Source organism: Vespula vulgaris, chromosome 3 (genome assembly GCF_905475345.1).
Source record: "Vespula vulgaris chromosome 3, iyVesVulg1.1, whole genome shotgun sequence".
In the NCBI taxonomy this organism is placed as follows: domain Eukaryota; kingdom Metazoa; phylum Arthropoda; class Insecta; order Hymenoptera; family Vespidae; genus Vespula; species Vespula vulgaris.
The window spans coordinates 6,643,097-6,663,836 of NC_066588.1; the positions used below are offsets into that span (position 1 = coordinate 6,643,097).

Genomic DNA, 20,740 nt, shown 5'->3' on the forward strand with positions numbered 1-20,740 from the left:
GAATAAGTGAGTGAGTGAGTGAGTGAGTGAGTGAATGAATGAATGAATGAATGAATAAGTGAAAAAAAGAAAGAGAATATTTTGCTACTGGTGGTCGAAGAAAATGTAAAGAAAAAGCTAAGATTCTTTGCATCGAAAGATTTCTCGGGCCGCTTCTTTACAAACAGGGCCTCTGCCACGACCCCATGGCTTTTCTCTGAGGATTCGACAAGAGAATGGTCGAGAGAAGAAAATACATATGTAATATGTGTGCGTGTGTGTGTCTATGAAAGAGAGAGAGAGAGAGAAGAAAAAAGATGGAACGACGATGCGTGGGAGTCGAACTCGAAGCAGCCCCTCTTTTCGATATAAGAGTCAGTGAGTGAGTAAGAGAGAAGAGATGAGGATGAAGAGATGAACAAAGGAAGTGTAGGAGGAAAAGGAGGTGGAGGAGGAGAAGAAAAAGAAGAAGAAGAAGAAGAGGTGGAGAAGGGTGGCAAGAAGAGGAGAGTGAGAGCGAGAGAGACAGGAACTCGTCGATAAACGCGCAGGCGCGAGATCCTTTGTCTGCTATCCTGCGACGAAGTGTGAGGGACAGAAAGAGGAAGAGAGAAAGAGATGAAAGATGATTTTATTATCGAAAGAAGAAGATGAGGAGTGGAGGAGGAGAGGACGAAGAGAAGAGAAGAGAAGAGAAGAGAAGAGAAGAGAAGAGAGAGGATCGCGTGGTTGCGTGAGGACGAGGAAAGAAGAAATGATTATTTTCTTTTTCGTCGATCCACGGAGGGGGCCGCCACCTTTCGACGCGCATCCCGTTGTTTTCGTCGCAAAACAATCGTCTCGCGTTTGCGCGCTACCACCACCAACATGATAAACAAATATAACATAACAACATAGTATAATGACGACGATATGTATATGGCGAGAAGAAGAAGAAGAAGAAGAAAAGGAGGAAGTGACAAGTGAAAAGAGGAGGAGGAGGAGGGGAAGAAAGAAAGGAGGGGTGGAGACGAGGAGGAAGTGCTTTATACAGTTCGATGTCCTTTTGAATCGTGTATGATAAGAAGAAGTTGTGAGTTTTCTCACTCAAAGGAGTTTCGTAACCGTTCGTTCGTTTTGTGCTCTCTTCTGAGGAAAATAATTAATAAAAAAAAAAAGAGGAAACGAGGATGAAGAACGAGGAGAGTTTTGAATCACGTCATCGAAATGACGTTGTCTTTTTGAAGGAAAAAATTCTTTTAATGCTGTTAAAATGTATGATAAAGGAAGAAGAAGAAGAAGAAGAAGAAGAAGAAGAAGAAGAAGAAGAAGAAGAAGAAAGGAAGATGAGATACTGAATTAGAATAAGGAATAAAAGCGAATGGATCTTTTCTGGATAACCAGAGAGAAGATCTGTATCATCGCCAGGAGAAGAATAAGAGTATAAAAGTAGGAGAGAGAGCGAGAGAGCGAGAGAGAGAGAGAGAGATCAGTCCAGGAAAGGTGGAGTAGCAAACATATATAAAAAAAGCTCTTCACCGAGTTTCGTCCATGTTTTTTAATGGAGCGTACGATATATGTGTTAATGCATATATGATGATGTGACATGTGTACTACGTATATCGGGTTTTTAAAGAGAAAAAACAGAAAGAGAGCGAGAAAGAGGAGAGATAGAGAGAAAGGAAAACGTGAAGATGAAAACCTGGAAGTTAGATAAATGCGATGATAATGATGAGAGTCCGAATCCCAGAGAGGATTTTTGAAGATGATAGAAAATTAAGAAAATGTCTTTTTGAGTATAACAAAAAGCGTCCAAAAAAAGTCGTAAGTGTAAGAATACAATCAAAACAAAGGAGAGCGCGCGCGAAAGAGAGAGAGAGAGAGAGAGAGAGAGAGAGAGAGAGAGAGAGAGAGAGAGAATGAATGAATGAAGATAGTATGATTGGAAAAGGAAAGATTGAAAAATCGTGCGTGATAAAAAGAAGGAGAGAATAAGGAGAAACGATGGAGTGCAATTTTTAAGAGAAGAAGATAGAAAAAAAAGAAAAACGTAGAGAGAGAATGAAAAAGAAGATGAGAAGAGTCGTCGTTCAGTTATATTATAATACAAAGAAAAAGATAAGATATAGATAAAAAAAAAATGTATGTTCCAACGGGTTTTCTCCATAAAAATGAAAGATACCAAATATTCGAATATGGCGGCGGTATTAATCACGTGAAATAGACGAACAAAGTGGACGCGACATATATTTCCAACGATATATATACATGCATATATTTATATATCACCGTTCGAAGTGTAGTTGCTGATGGTTAAAAGAATTACGTCTCCTCTTCGTAAAAGCGTTGTGTGATGTTGGATTCGTTGCACCGTAAAAGAAGGATCATCGAAAGGCAAGAAGAATTTTTCTTTAGCCTTCATAGACAACTTTAACAACGTTTCTTATTCGTGAGTCACGCTGTTCGAGACGAGATAGATAAATAGATAGATAACTAAGATAAGATAGATAGGACACATTGATAGACGAAAGCAAAAGCAACAGCAAAAGCAGCAACCAACAACAGCGCAATAATACGGATTGGGAGAACAAGATTGAGAGAGATAGAGATAGAGATAGAGAGAAAGAGAGAGAGAGACAAGGAAGAAGAAGAAGAATATCTTTCGAAGCTTTGGAGATTAGAGAGTAAGAGAAAGATGGAGAAAAGAGAAAGTCCGTAAGCAAGACGACGACGACAACGATGGGTTCGGCTTTTCGAATCGTCGTCGTCGTTGTTGCTCTACGCACCGACACGACGACACGACGACGAAGTAAATAACATTTTTCCCTTTTTGGAAGTATGTCTGCAAGTTTACGGAGAAGTTTTAAAGAAGAACGTAGAAAAAGAATAAGAAAAATCTAGAAGAAGAAGAAGAAGAAGAAGAAGAAGAAGAAGACGAAGTTTTTTCATTCCTTTTCCAATATCATAGTTTCATCCATTTCATCTTTTTTAATTCTATTATTCTATTATATTCCCCTTACTCCCTTTCCCATTATCTCGGTTTCCCCGTTTTCCCAAACAACACAAAAACTCTGTCCGTCCTTAATGACCAAAGATTTCCTAAAATCATCTTTGGCCGTCGTTTAAACATATTCCTACAAAAATAATTTCGTTTTATATGTCCTTTTCTTATATATATATCCCATTTGAATGTTCACAACAACTATTCTATTATCAGATCCCTCTATTTTTCTTTAGGGCCCTTTTCAGGGCCCGCAAATGGTCAATAAACGCAAAGCTACGAATTTACGATTCACACTTATAATTCGAAAAAGAATGAAGATTCTGTCCTTCTCAGGACAAATGATGGAGGACAAAAAGTCTTGAAAAATCTGTCCTTTTCAGGACAAATGGTATTTCCTCGGATAACTAAAGAATTATAATTTCAGAATATTTCTATAGAAAAGATAAAATCCTCTTTCAGTGATTATTTTTACTTTTCTAATTGCTGGAATAACCCAAGGAGGACACAAGTTATTACAAGGACACAAGTTATTACAAGGACGAGAAAAGTGGATCCTTTTTGTAAGGTAAGCAATTAAGAGAGTTACAAGTATATCGTAAATCATATCTTAAATCTTTCATTTGAAATATAATTTTGACAAATTCCTCAATTGAATTTTCTTGTTCTTTTAATCGTCGTTGTTAAAATTTGTTTGACTATATATATATATATATATATATATTCTTCCAATACGACAGGTATATATATTCTAACTTATTAACGCACACGACGAGAGATTCGAGATGCGAGTTGTCACATTATCAAGGTCAAACGAAGAAAGACTGCCAGTAGATGTCTCTAGAAGGCAGTACGTATTATATTTGGTAAAAATCATGTTTGCTAAATATTTCTTTAAACTACGTGTACCATATATATGTATATATAAAAGATTTTTGGTTTATTTCAGATTCATTAAAAAATTTTTCTTTTTATTTTTAAACCATAGAAATAATTCGATACGTTCGACGTAAAGTTTCTCTTTTGATTTTTCGCTGAAAATATGATCGTTCAAGGAGGAAGATAGTCGTTTTCTCTTTCGAAACATTCATATTCCAAGCGGATTGACGTCACATTGACATAGAACAATTTTTCGATGACTCATTTCGAAACATCGACCAATATTATCTCTTTTCTACAATTTCGTTTTGCAGATACGGATAAAAGCACTTCCTCTGATCGCATGAAATGATCTATAAGCAACGTCACAGTAAATTACGCAATAGGTAATATATAAAAATTCGTCTATTAGATTGTCAACTATTTTAAGAGATTCTTAATTTTATCAGATAAATATTTGCGTTGTTAAAGATGGAATAACATTATAACGACTACGCATTTTGCAAAGAAAAAAAAGAAAAAAAAAATAAATTGTCGAAGAAGTCAAATGCCTACGTTCAACCAGAAAGATAAAACAAAGAAAGGAGGTTTCTGGGCTTTGTTTATCGATGGTTTACATGTATGTATATATGTTCCTGAAATAAAAGATACAGTAAACATATATATATGTAAATAAATGTAACGTAGTTTCACGTCGCATTGTGGTATAAATTGTTCCTTCGGTGACTCATTTTAAAATACCGAAGTATATTTATTATTATCTTTTCCCTAAAAGTTTATTTTGCGGAAATAGATAAAAGAAGTTCGTCTAATCGCACGGAGGTAAACTTACAAGCAACGTCATTGAATAACGCAATAAGTAATTCTTTCAAATTAATCTAATAGATTTGTGAATCTTATCAGTTATTCGCGTCGTAGAAGACGCAATAACATAACACAACAACACATATAAACAAAAATCCTGGACGATGTCAAGTATCTACGTTAAACTAAGAAGATAATAAAACGAAGATAATATAGGTCTTGTTTGCTGATGTATGTACATGTTCCTAAAATAAAAGGTAAATAATATACGTCTGTGTGTATATATATATAAATATATTTCTTATATATATATATATATATATATATATATATATAAGAAATATATTTATTTAATTTCCCTTCGTTTCTCTTCATTTTATATATATTATAATATATTATTATACTCGTTTACACGGCAATCGAATTTGTGAAATTTAAAATGAATAAATCCAAATTCACTTTATTTTTTATTATTTCGTTTACTCATAAATGTATCTTTTAATTATTTTTATTCGTATAGTAAGAAAAATAAAACAAGACAGTGATTAGTCTTTTTATATCCAACTCTGTGAAAATAAAAAATTATTCATACATATGTAATACAGTGAATATGACGAAATAAGATAGTCATCTTTCTCGAATAGTATCGTTTATTTACGTTTGTCATTGTCACCAACGTCGGTGCAATAATTTACACACAACTCAAATAGTGACGTTTATTTACCAAGGATTTAAATATTCATTTTATCGAAGTTCATTTTACTGAATGAATTTTACAATGTGTTTCATGATAAATATTTACAATGAATTTTAATTGGCATGATATCCGGATATGTATACATATATACGTCTATGTATATGTAATATATTTATATGTATATGTGTATCATCATTTTCACAGCGGAGACAATAAAGAGTCGAGAAGAAAGCCGGCGTTTGGTAAGTTGCCAAAAACTTTGTGAAAGATCACTGATTTTTGTTGATTCGCAATTCCTATTTTTATAATAAATTTTTATATTATTTATATTCGATCTAATGCATATAAATGACGTAAAGTATGTTGATCTATCGTAATGTATTTATGAAATATAATAATGTTAATTAAAACGTTTCACTCGTTTGATATCGCGCAATTGCTATCATCGATAATTTTAATCCACAATGACGGATAACCGATGCATTATCGTAAATTTTTTCTCTCCTATCGTTTTCTTTTACTTGATTTTCAATATTTTATTTGAAATCGCGAGTATATCGAAGTCTGTTGCACAAAATATTAAGTTTCAAGATATTAAATTATATCCTCCGAATATGGATAAATATTTTATTTTATTATATTAAATTTGTAGTAAATGTTATAGTAAATTTTAATTATAGTAAATATTAATTATTTAAGAATTCCAATTAAAAGCAGATATATATATATATAAAAGTGTGAAATATGAGAAGAAAAATAATGTATTGTACTTGACAATAAACGAATAAAGATTATTTCAGAACAATTGCCGAGGAACTTTCCAAATTTCTAAGTGTCCCTGTATATTCCCAATACCCAAGATGTCCCTGAAATAAAAAGTAACAGTAAAATTTTAAGGATAGAGCATGAAAGTACAGTTAAAATTCTGAGTCATCTGTCTACTATTTATTTGATTCAAGACACTTAACAGAACATACCTCTTAGAATTGAGAGATATATTGCTGATACTTGCTTCGCTAGTTACTTCAACTTTTATGTTTGTCACGATCTTACCATCGGTTACATTATAAAATTTAATTGCATTGCCAGCACCGAATGTCGCAAATATATCTTGATTTCCTATTATCCACGTTAAACCTATAACGGTACTTTCTAACGATATTGAATGCTGACTAACGTTCTACGTAAAAGAGAAATCGACGAATATTTAATACTACCTTTTCAATTGTTCTCAAAATTTTATCTATTGGAAATTTACCTGATCCAAATCGTATATACGAATGTCTTTATTCGTCCCACAAGTAACAAATAAATTACGACTTGGCGAACATTTGACACACGTTATACTTCCTTCGTGTCTCTCGTACTCATCTATTACCGGATCCGAAAGATTTTCGTCCCCTACAAAAATATTTATAATGTTAAATTATATCATTAAACGATTTGACAATAATATTATTCAAAGAGTATTAGGACATAAATATCAATTTTTCATGCACCTTCGATAAGAGACATGCGATCAAGAGAACATTTATATATTCCACCGCATAATGTTCCTACAATAAAAATATTAGGATCTTTCCATGAAAAATCAAAGCTGGTAATACATAGTCCAGCTTCTGCTGCACGTTCGCGTGTGCCTCCTGCGCTTCGAGGTCTTGAACTTTCTATTGGATTATGCTCTTTTATTATTTTGAATCTAAAGGGAAAAAAAAATTCTACAGGGAACAGAAACTGATATAGGATGAAAAACGTTTGAAGAATAAATACCTTTTGTGTAAACGAGTCGTCGTAAAGTTGGCCATTAATTTGTTAACTATGATATATCCGTCTTTACTTGAGCTTACTAAAATAGATACATCGTTCATTGTTCTTGGTTTCCAATATATTTGAGAGACAGTGTCACCATGAGTATAAAGTTGTATCGGCGTGACTGAATCATCATTTCTAAGATTCCAAACTAATACATCACCTGTAATAATAAAAAAAAATTTGCAATGCTACGCTTGAAATTAAGTGAAATAAAACAGAATATACAAACTATTACCATTAAATAAACCTGCTGCTAAAATTGAAGGTTCTACGGGATGATAAGACAAGGTTGTAACGCAAGAATTTACTTCCAAAGTCTTGTTAGAAATATCTGAAAGCTTGTCTTCTCTCGATAGACTATAGAACTGTATTTTTGAAAGATGATCGCACCAATTTTCATGATATACAACGCTATGAGATACAACTAACGTTCCACCTGCGATGCTCCACGATAAATCACTTATTTTTGTCTGGAATGATACACAATAAAAAATATTTTACTATTTGTTATTAGTTAATAAAACTATGTTGATACCTGTTTATCTGATTCCTCTACAGTATTTAATTTTTCCAATAGTTGCAAATTAGTAGATGCATTCTTTGTTGTTTCAGTATCATAATCTTCAAAAGCATTAGTATTATAAGCTTCATCTAAAGCTTCTAACAAGCTTGGAGTAACTCTTTTTAAAAAACTTGCTAATTTATTATAATCAATATTCGGCGTCTTTGTCTGTTCTTGTACTGTTTGAGTCTATAAAATATATTTTATATATAGAATTAAATTTTTATAAATGCGCAATGAAGATATTTACTTCTGCATTTTTTCTTTCCGCAGTTTGAACTTGACTTGAAGAATATACAATTTCCGTGGTCTGTACATTTGCAGATATCTCCGGTCTAAAAATAAATGAAGTTACATTATTATAAATAGTAATTAAAAATTTATCTATTGTTAAATTAATATTTAGAAAGATTACAACTCACTTTGCAATTGATACTTCAGATTCAAAACCTACAGTGTCAAAGGATTCATTTTTGAACATTATGGTTACGATCTAGTCAAGAATTTTATCGTACAAGAAATCTTCAAAAGAAAAAAAATCTATAACTCTTCTTATGTACACAAAGTGTGTAATAATTGGTTCAGTTAATTTCAATTGTTATTCTAACTATGCAATTGTTTCTAACAATTCGTAATTATATTGTATACTTTAGTGACCATCATTGTAGAGGACGGTAACGCCCTCTTGTATTATTATAAGAAAATATTTACCGACCGATGTGTCGATAAATTAAGATGGCATCTTTAGAAATGTTCAAAACTTCTAATATTTTCATAATGTTGGTATATATTTTATTTAAACATATAGTTAACGGATTATATATAATCCAAAAAAACTTCTAATATTATAGGTTATATATATATATACGTAAAACAGTAAATTTAATTCATTATCTTTTTGAATAATACACAAATAGATACTTTTATAATTTTGTCGAATTTATATACACAATTACATTATATATCACAATTACAGAAAACTATAAATTTAAAATGACTTCAGAGAGTAATATCATGAATATAACGTTGTTTAATTTTCGATTTTTACGTTATATATTTCTTCTTAATCCTAACGATTTCTTAAAATAGAAACTTTGGTCTGTATTACCATAACAAAATCCACATAATTAATCTTTGAAAGTTTCAACGCTATCTTATTCATTTTCTTTATCTTTCAAAGCCTGCCAAAGAAAGAAAATATATGTACAGAGAGAAAAAAAATAAACAAAAGCAAAAAATAATAGGAATAATTATGCTATCGGTTAAATCATAGCATTATATAAGATATTTTATGGATCAATCGATTTTTATTCCAGAAAGTCGTGCTTTTAATCGTTGTCTATGCAAATGCCTTCCTTGAGATCACAGGTTAATCCTTTATTGCAAGGACATACTATATGATACACATCAGTTATCGATAGCTTGCTATTATTCGGATAATATAGGGTCGTGTTGAGCAGATCATTGGTAGGTCGACAATTTTCAGTTCTCTTTCTCATAGGACTACATTGAGGTAAGCTGTATCTTCCTCCACCTATGAAACAAATATTAATAATTAGAACGATTGGAAGGTACAGAAAAATAACAAATTCAATTAAAATTAAATTTCAATAAACCTAAGACACAGCAGTGATCATCAGGACATTCGTTATTGTTGTGACATTGAACGTTCGCTGGTTCCTCTTGTTTGATGCTTGCAGCAAAAAGAGATGAGACGAGTCCCAAAAGAAAAAGAAGAGAAAGAAATCTCGTTGAAACGGTTGAAAATGACATTATGCGATCGTTTTCTGTAAAAAAAAAAAAGAAAGAAAGAAAGAAAAAAAGAAAGAAAGAAGAAAAAAGAAAACATAGAAAAAGAATTGATAATAACGAGACAAATTTACGGACACATTCAACCTGGCCCGTTTTAAAGCTCTGCCCGTTTATTCTTAGAAAAATTTTTCGGAGAAATCGTTTAAACAGTTTGCTTCGAACGGGTAAACGAACTCTTAGATTTCTTTTCTATCCCACGTATTCGTTACGGATTAAAAAAGTTTCACATATACGGTTTCTTCTTAATCTCTAGATCTTGAGGAAAAAAGAAAGAGATTATAGAACGTATGGGATGGTCTACCAGTCTAACGACTAATAAGACGTCTGGCATCATCGTCGATACCATATTAAGTCGCTTGCATCGATGCTTTTACCACATCCTCCTATTTGTTTTATTCGACTTTTTTTTTGTTTTTCTTTTTTTGTTTTTTTTTTTAAACTACTTGATTATATCTACGGTCGAGATTGGAAGAGTCAATTTTAGAGTCAATTTATCAACGTTAATTTACGATAAACTTAAACGTTGAGAAGAGCCTGTTTGAAACAATAAATTATTGAATCAGATTTGTTAATCTGATTGTAATAATAAAATCGAAGAAAAATAAGAAAACGAGGAAAGACGATCGAATCGAGAGTGGAAAATCCAACATCTTGAACGGGGACGTGCTTTTCTCAGAAGAGAGATATCCCATCGACAAAAATGCATAACTTTCAAATCTTACGTAACGCTAAGCCTACATCCTTACTATCCTGCACTTGACACAACCAAACAAAAGTTAGATTGTGAGAAGAGAAAACATAGAATTTAACAATAACAAGATTAAAATAATTGAAAAATTAGAAGGAGAAACACAAAGTAAATATACAATGATAACGAATTCTACGAAAGATGTTACGTAGTACGATTGTAAACGTTCCGATGTGTTTGCGTAGGAAAATTATGCATGACTTCGAAGAATTTTATAAACGTGGGCCAGGTGAAATTTCCATATCGCGACCTTCACCTTGTCGCAACAAATGTACATTACTAAATAGGAATGATATAATACGAATATACATGTGTTAATTCGTCAACAAATTATCTTGCAACAGAATCGTTCGAATGACTTTTAAGAATGCATTTGTACGAAGAAAATGCTTAACGAAAGCTAGAAGAAACCAAACAAAAATATATAACAATTACAAATAATTAGGTGAAATCTTAATTCTGTTAATTAAAAAATTATTTAATTATGTCGATAACGTTTTGTAAAATAAATAAAATGAAACTTCTATGTTAAAATTAACATCGATGCCACGATTAATCGTTGTAGACGGTCGAAGGATTTTCTTTCGAAGGGCACACACGCAATATAGTAGATCTACGAAGGATCATTTCCGCGAGTGTTACTCATTCTTGTCGATGATCTCGCGTGAGGAGAACGGAAACGGACCTTTACGAACCTGTTACACGTAGTCCAAGCTCGGCTGAACACTGGTCGACATGTGATCGAGCAAACTGATGGGAGCCTTGTTTTTATACCGGCTCTTCTTCCTCCGCTTCCTTCCTTCGACAAACGTCGAATCCAGAGATTCTCTGATGTACGTCTACCCGCATATATAGATGCACTAATACATAGAAGAACACACATATGTATCAATGTATCGTATGATTAATCGAAACACAATGCGTCACGAATTCCTTTTATTTCGTGCGTGGACCAATCGGTTTTTTTTCTTATTCTTTTTTTTTAAATTCCTTTATTTTTTCTTTCTTACAAACACTAATTGGAAAATTAAAAAAAAAAGAAAGAAAGAAATAAAGAAAAGAAAAGAGAAAAACAATCGTCGATATCTTCGAGGAAAATTTCAAACTCCAATGATAATTATCATCGATTATACATAAATCCTGTCGAACGAGAATCTGATAAACTTTATCATTGTTGCTATATCGAGTTATTTCACTTCATTCATCATCGAGATACCATCCTAACGAAACTTTCATAAATAATATTACTACATCAATTCCAAGCTATTTCCGCGTATTATTTATTTAAACCGAACGATCGATGGATTGTTTTCGAATTTATGTAAAATATTTTTCATTTCTTGAGAATTCAGGCTGATTCGTTCAAGTATAAATTTAATCATCCATGACAAAGCTATTAAGTGTTTCAACATCCCCGATTATTTCATTTCTAACGCTAACTTTATCTTCATACCACCATTGGTATAGTTTATTACAAAGTTCTCGTTTATTCGTCTGCGGGTATTACGCAAATGGACTTAATAGGTGTGTTGACAAAAAACGTAGAAAGTAATTGTGTTAGATTTTGTGAAGATTTTTTGAATACAATTTCGCTAAAAACAATTACGATACGTCCTGTTTCTTTTTAAACGTATAATTTTGGAAATATCGTTCCATTGTATCTTTCTCGATAAAATACACATGATCGTAAATTCATTCCAAAAATAAATTTTATGTCGAAAAGAAATAAGATCTAGGTGATCTATTTCAGTCTAGATCGTATAAAAAATTCGTATTCAAATTGAATATCGATAGAGTATGATTTTTTAATAGATGTTTTCTAAGATACTGGACAGAGGTCACCACTGCCGATACCGACATTTTACAATGTTTTCTCTTTCTTTCTCTCTCTTTTGTAGATAGGATATAATTTGGAATAACCTCGTATATCACATGCGAAGAACCCAATGCGTTTGGTACTATGTATTCATCAGCTTATAACTATTTATAAAGTTAGCTGGTTGACCGTGCGTGCCATTTAAAATGGTGGAATATACTTTACCGGCTTTAAATCGAAGATAATTCAACATTGTGTCTTTCAGGATTTACTTATTTCGTCGAATAAAAACATTACTCGAGCCATGAGACAATCATTTTTGTGAAGTTTATGAATTAGTTATATCTAGGAATTATCACAATAAACATGGTAAATTTCATGCAACGATTACATATTCTTTTCTTTTTTTGTATTTACTAGCTACCATTTTTTCATAAGAAAAACTACTATGTATTGCTGATTGTAAACAAGTTTTTCTCATTTATAAAAATGATGTATACGTGACTGAAAATATATCATATGCTAATTTGTAGGCTCTGTTAGGTGCACAACTCGTTATCACTCTTATTATGGTCAGTGTCATTCAAAAATTAAGTCCACATTTTTCATTAGCAAGATGGATGTTATGTTCCACCGGGTAAGTTTAGAAATAAATAAAAATTTTCTTAGAGCATTGATATTTTTTTCATTCGCAGATTGGTTCGATATTTATATCCAACGGATCAGCAACTTAGAATCCTTGCTGGAGTACCTAAAGAAAAACATAAAAAGGGTAAACATGTAGAAAACGGAAAGGTGGGAGATGTATTTCATGTCCCTAGAAACTTGGATCTTACGTTGGAAAGTACTAAGATTACGGTATTAGATATAGTACATTTAAAGTACTATATGGAGTATCAATGGTTATTAGATTTTTCTATTTATGCTACAATCGTATACGCAATGACAGAGGTTGGTAATTATTTTGTTTGATTATATTAGAAACAAATAGATATGGCTCTGATTTCTTTCTTTATACTTGACAGGTATATAATTATTTCTATCCGATTAAAGATGAAATCAATTTGAGCATGCTTTGGTGCACGTTGGTATTGGGCTTTGCATTGTATCCTTTTTGACTCTAAAATGGTTAAAAATCATTGAAAATATTATGAGCTTACCTTTCTTAAATAAATCATAGTAAGGTGTTACTTTCACTTTGGATACGATATTTCAAGGGAGAAGAAAGCGTTGGTGAAAGATCTACTTGCATTGTTACTGGATTTGCATATCTTCTAATAGCTATGATGGTGCTAATTGTAGATGAAAACAATCTTGAGATTGGATTGGAGAAAGCATATACGAGCTTTAACCACAGCGCCTCCTTGTTTTTAGACAATCAAGGCCTTTCTTCTACGTAAGCCAGTAGTATTTGGATGCCCAAGGAGACACATACTGCTTTTGCATAGTACTATTAAACTTGAAACATTTTCTGAATTGCGTATAATTGTAATTTAAAATGCTTGCACTTTTTTTTTATTAATATAAGTGATTTAATATTATCTTTATAAATGTATCTAGGAGAATCTGTATATTTGATCTAATGAATTTATATCGTAGTGGTCCTGCATCAAAAATTGTTGTAAAGTTCTTCCTTGCTCTGTGGTGTGGACTTCTTGGATCTCTTTTTACCTTCCCAGGTTTAAGAGCATCAAAAATGCATTGGGATGCGTTAAGGTGGAACGAAATATTATTTTGATTTATCTACCATAGTGTTTACAATATGTGATATACAATAAAAATTTTTTTCAGATATTACAAAGATAGAAAACTTTTGTTGCTAATAGCAAATATAAGTTATGCTTCACCACTTCTGTTAACTTGTCTATGGATTAAACCAATCAGCAGAGACTATCTTACTGTTCGAATTTTTACAGGAATGGATGGCCCACTGTATGTTGTGCAGATATTTAGAGAACAAATATTTATCACTAAAATTTTATAATGATATTAATTGTGTTCCATTTTCAGGATGACTGCTGCAACTTTCGAAAGCATGAGATTAATAGTAATAATTCTTGCACTTTTATTAAAAATGATTTTAATGCCAATGTATTTGCAATCCTATTTAAATTTAGCTATACAAAAGTTAGAAAATCAGAAAAAAGAAGCAGGCAGGATAACCAATGTTGAATTGCAAAAAAAGGTACGTATAAAGATAATTATTAGAGTAATAATATTCATCTATCTATCTATCTATCTATATATATATATATATGTATAGAAAGTAAACACCATATCTAATTTTCAGATTGCAGCTGTGTTTTACTACTTATGCGTTGTAGCATTGCAGTTCATTGTTCCAATTATTATGTGTTTATTTTTTACATTTATGTATAAGACACTTGGTAATACTTTATTCAAATATAAATATTTCTTAGACTAAAATTACTCTTTATTAATTTATATTATTTCTATAGGTAATTATACATGGGAAGGTATTATTAAAGGTACGTTGGTTGAAGAATGTCCAGCTGATGAATCAACTAAATTTGTACAAAATATCAATATAGAAACTAACGAAAAGACTGTTACACAAACTGCCCAAGAAATTCAACATACATTTGGTTCATTAAAACAGGTAAATTTTTTGCGAATGATACGCATTGATATACAAGAAATAAGATTATTGTTGTTCTTATATTTTCACAGATATTCACTATCGATGTATATAGAGGTTTGTTAGGATTAGCAACATGGTGGACTTGCTTTGCACTGTTTGCTACCACAGCTATGGGAATGTTTTATCAATCATACTTTTCAACCATGTAAAATCCCATCAAAAATTTAATGTCACAGCGCACAAATTTACATCGTTCCTCGCATCATACCCTCCATATTAATACCACGAATACATTACATTGAAAATTATCTCATATCAATAAAAATACGTGTTTTTAGAGAATACCTTTACTTAAAAGTGGGTATATATACATTTATAATATTGATCCTTTTACGATCGATCGTAATAGGTATTGTCTAAGATTTTATAACGCTATTAGTATTAAGAACACGATTGTAATACGAAAATGTAGAAAATATGTATGCTTCTTTCAGAATATTTGTCAAAATAAATATACAAAATTATATATAATTATATTCATCTGTATAAACTATACTAAAACCTTTAGAAAAAAGAAAGGAAAAGAAAGAGGGAGAGATATTTTGTATGTAAATACATATCACGATAGTTACCGTCAAAAGCAGACATGTACAATATAATAATTACATGCAAAATGTCAGGGATACTAGACCGAACTTAATATTCAAGAAACGACAGACTATAATTAACAGTCCGTCGAGGAGGTAGATTCTATATTAGGTGGACGGAAAGTAACTTTCTTTATCGATTCCAATTTTTATTATAGATGACTCAAATATATATATAGATAGATATATATATATATATATAGATGTTACATATAACAAAAAAAGAAATGAATATATTTAAATTCTTTATTCTTCTCTTTGTCGATTATTATTAATTATCTAAAAATGACTGTAAAAAATAAAATAATGAATTTTAATTTACGAAGGATCGTTTATCGATCAATTACGATTCACAGATTGTTCGATATCGGTATCCAGGTGAAAGTGTCTTTGTATATTTGAAACTATATCTTTGGAATGCTAGTCACGTTTTATTTCGACCGTTTCCGTGGTATATAACTCCCCACGATATAACTTTTCATTCGAATATCGTCTTGATTTTTGTTACTGTCAAGATCGGAGTCTTCTTCTGATTAACTTTGATATCGCGATGTGGGTGAGTGAAATATCATCGATATTATATCGTTCGAAGATTTACGTTAGAAAGAAACATTTTTTCCTCTTTGAAAATGAAAGAATGATAAAGGAAAGGAAAAGAAAAGAAAAAAAAAAAGAAACAAACAAGAAAAAGAAAGAAAGGAAAAAAACGCGGTCAAAGAGGTTCACCTTGGTGCGTGAAGAAAGGACTCGTTACGAAATATTCAATGATTCTTGAACGATGTAAAAGCAATTCATTGTTCAACCGACTATACCCTATCGACAATAGAAATTACTATGATAATCGATGAACAATGAAAAAGAATAGAGACGTACATGCAGATGATTCATCTACCTACGTAGACAGAATAATTCGATAAAGAAATACGAATTTTTTGCTCGGAATCTTCAGACTTTTTACATTATATCATTTTACCTTAAATCTGTGTCATGGACGAAAGGTGGTTCATTCGAAGAGATTATATGTATTCTAGATTAGTGTTATATCATGTCCTTTTTTATTTATATTATAGTATCATAAATTTTATAGATATGTATAGACGTATCTATTCGTTAATTATATATATATATATATTCTAATGTAAAAAAAATGTTAAATGATGTAACTTTTTAATTAAGATAAGATTTGTTTCTTTTTTCTTCGGATCTTTTTTTGCTGTTAAGAATAATTTTCCTTTTCTTACCTTTTCTTTGTTCTTTAGAAATATACGATACTCTGCAGTTTATTATGCAGTTTGGTAGCAACGGAAGCACCTGTGCAAGGTGGTATAAAACCCACGAACGTTTTGGGTGGACCGGAACAACACGCATCTTTTAGCTTTATCAGGCCAGGATTAACTCAAACATCGTTTTCCTTCGGTGGTCCGAGCTCTCATCAATCTTTTAGTTCGAGTATTGGAAATCCTCAATTAGCTCAAAGAGTATTGCCAAGTTTGGCACAGGCTCTTGCTTATAGAAATCCTGGTTTAGGTTTGTATATGAAATTTTTAAATAGAAATATGAAACATTTAATATATATAATCTCTCTCTCTCTCTCTCTCTCTCTCTCTCTCTCTCTCTATATATATATATATATATATATATATATATATATATATATATACACATATGCATACGTATATACATATTTGTATGTATGTGTGTATATATATATATATACATATAGAACGATATTATACTTGCCTATCATTTTGTTACACAAGAGATTTAACGACTCCGTCCCAAATACATACAAAGATATTTTCATACGCGCACATGTTAAGACTTTCTACGTTGCATTTCAGGCTTTTTTCCGTTTGGACCCGTCTCTCATGGTTATGCAACTGCATCAATAGCCCCAGGTCTTTCTGCCTCTGGTCCTGTACCTTTACCGTATCACGCACAGTTCGATCAGGGCGCTGCATTGGCGTATCTTCAACAATTGCAACAATTGCAACAAACACAAGTGCAAAATTATCCGAATGTCGTTTATCAAGGACAATTGGGCCAGCTTCTTGCTCTCAGACAAGCTCAAGCTCAAGCTCAAGCTCAAGCTCAAGCTCAAGCGCAACAAGTCCAAACGCAACAGGTAATTCTTAGAAGAAGTTCAAGAAGTCGATGATGATCATTTTTACCAATGATCTTTCGTAGCTCCCAGAGCAAATTCAACTTCAGCAAGAACACGCACAACAACAACATCAGCAACATCAATCGCAAAACTTATTGGGGGTTGCTTATTCGTCGGCACCTTCTGTAGCACATGTAAAGGTCAGCGGAAATGGATACAAGTTTGATTTTTGAAGAACATGATTCGACATCATCTTTTGTATATACTTAGTAAATCAGTGTTTGAACTGTTATATTTTATTTAATATTATGCATGTATTTATTTATGGATGTATGTATATATAGTAATATCTGTGCTTGATTCACAAATTTTTTTTTATTTATTCGTAAGAACTATATATATATATGTTTTATTTAGATAAATTAAATGTAGTTAAAAAGTAGATAAAAAATCGTGTTTTCTCTATCTTCTTGCAAATGCTCACTTTCACTTTATAAAATAATTCTAAATGACTGTCAAAATGTAAATCTACGAACAGGAGAACCCGTTTCAAGATGGATTCGAGATTATAATGTGGTTCACATTGAACATGCTAACAAGAATCTTAGCGATATTGATTATAATTTTGGATTGCATAAGATTAAATTTCTTTTCATGTAGTCCGATCCAAACTTTCTATGTTCCATTTTATACAGATTTTGATCGTACCTTCGTCTAATAGATCATGAAATTGGACGCAGGTGTGTGGACGTTACACATCTGGTCCGTTACACATGTGACAAGGCTTATGTCAGTGCCAGAATTTGGAGAAAGTGTGTCCTTGGCAAGTTCTATAATATCATATGCGACTAAAATGTATTACGTTACACAAAAGAATATTTTTTTTATGAGATGTGAAGCATTATTTTTAATAGCGATAGATCGGTATTGATGTACACGAATTAATAAAGCGTAATATTTTCTGAAATACACATTTCAAAATGTTTTTTTTTTTTCAATTAAAGATAAATTCTTATTACACTTTGTTTAATTTAAAAGAGGAGCAGGTAAATTAAATAATTAAACTTAATCGTTTGATTTTATCGATTGGAAAACAAAAGAAAAAAAAGAGTATGATCATAGAACAAAAAGAAGTAAGAAAAAAAAAAAAATAAGTTTCTGTGAATAAATTCGAGAGCAACTTCTCCGACCTGCCTTAATGGCCTCAACTGTACCAAATGTGCCGATCTTAATTTCGGCAAGAGGACCACGCCCGGAATTTGTTTCTGTCCCCTCTCGATCGACTATGTTTCCTCTCCTTCGCACTTTCTATCTCCCTTTCTTAGTGATTTCTGACAAGGAAATCCGCGTGTATTTCCCTCTCCCTCGATCTTTCATGTCCAATCGTATCGAACAATGGGGTGTCCAAAATCCGATCGACTCCCTTGCGATCTCGCAGGCATATAAATACTGGGCCGATCGTTTCGTTTGAGCAGAACGCAAGTAGCTCTCTTACTACAGTAAACCAAGAAAAATGGCATTCAAGGTGAGTATAACGTATCCGTCGAAGGCTGGTAAAAGGATTTATCGTGAGAATTATATCGTGAGAAGCTTTATATTTCCTACAAATTCAAATATGGTCAAGTATGATAGAATCGGTCTTAAAGAAACGATCTAGTATCTCATATTTGAGAGAACAATATTAACGAAAACAATGTTTTTCACAGTTAGTCGCCCTCTCAGCTCTCCTGGCGATAGCTCATGCTGGCAACCCAGCCGCATACGACATCGCCACGGCATCGGCCGATCTTAGTAGCATAGGCTACAGCCAGGAATCTACGCAGAAGGGTTATGCAGGACAGAACGTCGTGTCGAGTTATTCGAGGGCCGAAGACTCCGCACATTCTTCGGTACGCGTCAGCAACAGCCATGTTACCAATGATGCTTTGACTTACGCAGCAGCACCAGCAGCAGTGATCGCTAAGCCAGCTTATACCGCGGCTACTTATGCTGCTCCTGTAGTGACCAAAGCTGCACTCGCACCAGCGACTTATACGACTTATACCACGCATGCTGCACCAGCGACTTACACGACTTACGCCGCACATGCTACTCCAGTATTGGCTAAGACAGCTTATGCTGCTGCTCCAGCCTACAGTTATGCCGCACATGCTGCCCCAATCTTGGCTAAGACAGCTTATGCTGCTGCTCCAGTGTTGACTTCGCAGCTCCATGCTACAGCTCCAGTCTACAGCTACGCCGCTCACTCTGCTCCTGTTGTCACCAAAACTGCCTACGGCACCTCTGCCTACGGATACGCTTCACCACTCCTAGCCAAAACTACCTATGCAGCTGCTCCTCTTGTTACGAAAGCAACCGTAGCTGCCCCAGCTGTAGTCGCTAAGGCTGCTTATGCCGCCCCAGCATACGCAGCAACCACTTACGGATACGCCGCACACGCTACTCCAGTCCTTGCCAAGGCCACTTACTCTGCCCCCGTTGCTCACGTTGCCGCTACCCCTGTTCTCGCCAAAACCGCTCATGTTGAACCTACTTATGGCTATGCCGCTGAATACGCCGCCCCCGTCGTACACGCCACCTTCTCTGGATTTGGCACCAGCTATGCTTGGTAAATCGTGATTAGCTCGACTTCTTCTTGGCCTAACGACTTTCCTTCTTGTTCTTCTTATTCTTCTTACTTCTCGTATTTCATCTTTCTTTCACCATACGTTACCGTGTAGACCTGAAAAATACTCCATTTTTGACCACTGTGTTATTTGGAATAAGGTTATTTGACAACGAGAGATGATATCGGTTTTAAACTTTCAACCGATATGTACATACCTTTTTGTTAGATCTCTCTCGTTCGTTCGTTTGGTATCCCTCTTATTTTCAAATTTACCGTGTAATTGTAATCGACTTTATGACGTTATCGTATCGTAATGTCGTCGTTGTTTAATGGACGCGTACCAAATCTGTAGTAGGAGTAGTGCATAAGTATTTATATTTATGTTACCCTAAATGCTATGACTTTTCCGTGTCTTCGCCAATTCAATCCGATTCGACACGAATATTTACTTATTCGATAGTGAGTAAGAACGATCTTTTCGATATACTTATCTCCATAATGTGAGAAAATAAATTTTGCACCTGCGATAATATGTAAATTTTCTTTTTTCTGAATATTTCAATTCCTCGAAAAAAAAAGATGGAAAAAGATTTATCGAAGTTATATAAATTTAAATATCACCGATAGGCAACACTCCATACTCTATAGATAATCGCATCTGTGAACGCCATCTAGTACGGAGAAACCTTC

At 32.9% G+C, this 20,740-nt stretch overlaps 5 protein-coding genes across 7 annotated transcripts; 3 read left to right on the top strand and 2 right to left on the bottom strand.

The window, feature by feature from the left end:
• Positions 1 to 5,274: 5,274 nt before the first annotated feature.
• Positions 5,275 to 8,403, bottom strand: LOC127062461 (cytoplasmic dynein 2 intermediate chain 2-like). Of its 2 annotated transcripts, XM_050990725.1 has the most exons (9): positions 8,136 to 8,400; positions 7,964 to 8,048; positions 7,687 to 7,902; positions 7,387 to 7,621; positions 7,110 to 7,311; positions 6,839 to 7,038; positions 6,598 to 6,740; positions 6,317 to 6,519; positions 5,275 to 6,205 (listed from the first exon to the last, which is right to left on the bottom strand). In XM_050990725.1, exons 1-9 carry the CDS (start codon positions 8,192 to 8,194, stop codon positions 6,136 to 6,138), a joined length of 1,413 nt encoding a protein of 470 aa, XP_050846682.1. In that variant the 5' UTR covers positions 8,195 to 8,400; the 3' UTR covers positions 5,275 to 6,135. The 2 variants fall into 2 exon arrangements, with proteins under 2 accessions (XP_050846682.1, XP_050846684.1); XM_050990727.1 differs by lacking the exon at positions 5,275 to 6,205 and having other exon boundaries at positions 6,337 to 6,476; positions 8,136 to 8,403.
• Positions 8,404 to 8,578: 175 nt separating this feature from the next.
• On the bottom strand, positions 8,579 to 9,500 carry LOC127062472 (astakine-like). The gene is made up of 2 exons (XM_050990743.1): positions 9,330 to 9,500; positions 8,579 to 9,247 (listed from the first exon to the last, which is right to left on the bottom strand). Exons 1-2 carry the CDS (start codon positions 9,484 to 9,486, stop codon positions 9,042 to 9,044), a joined length of 363 nt encoding a protein of 120 aa, XP_050846700.1. The 5' UTR covers positions 9,487 to 9,500; the 3' UTR covers positions 8,579 to 9,041.
• Positions 9,501 to 12,160: 2,660 nt separating this feature from the next.
• Positions 12,161 to 15,227, top strand: LOC127062460 (transmembrane protein 161B). 2 transcript variants are annotated; one of them, XM_050990724.1, is made up of 12 exons: positions 12,170 to 12,279; positions 12,355 to 12,458; positions 12,623 to 12,726; positions 12,785 to 13,040; positions 13,115 to 13,194; positions 13,270 to 13,485; positions 13,689 to 13,805; positions 13,881 to 14,021; positions 14,100 to 14,274; positions 14,380 to 14,476; positions 14,549 to 14,709; positions 14,781 to 15,227. In XM_050990724.1, the coding sequence occupies exons 2-12, from the start codon at positions 12,456 to 12,458 to the stop codon at positions 14,898 to 14,900; spliced, it is 1,470 nt and encodes a 489-aa protein (XP_050846681.1). In that variant the 5' UTR covers positions 12,170 to 12,279; positions 12,355 to 12,455; the 3' UTR covers positions 14,901 to 15,227. The 2 variants fall into 2 exon arrangements, with proteins under 2 accessions (XP_050846680.1, XP_050846681.1); XM_050990723.1 differs by having other exon boundaries at positions 12,161 to 12,458.
• A 626-nt stretch (positions 15,228 to 15,853) lies between these two features.
• Positions 15,854 to 17,811, top strand: LOC127062467 (protein tweety-like). Its single transcript, XM_050990738.1, has 4 exons — positions 15,854 to 15,894; positions 16,598 to 16,865; positions 17,180 to 17,463; positions 17,526 to 17,811. The coding sequence occupies exons 1-4, from the start codon at positions 15,889 to 15,891 to the stop codon at positions 17,673 to 17,675; spliced, it is 708 nt and encodes a 235-aa protein (XP_050846695.1). The 5' UTR covers positions 15,854 to 15,888; the 3' UTR covers positions 17,676 to 17,811.
• A 1,093-nt stretch (positions 17,812 to 18,904) lies between these two features.
• LOC127062465 (cuticle protein 16.5-like) lies at positions 18,905 to 20,582 on the top strand. The gene is made up of 2 exons (XM_050990734.1): positions 18,905 to 18,967; positions 19,149 to 20,582. Exons 1-2 carry the CDS (start codon positions 18,956 to 18,958, stop codon positions 20,052 to 20,054), a joined length of 918 nt encoding a protein of 305 aa, XP_050846691.1. The 5' UTR covers positions 18,905 to 18,955; the 3' UTR covers positions 20,055 to 20,582.
• The last annotated feature ends 158 nt before the right edge of the window (positions 20,583 to 20,740 follow it).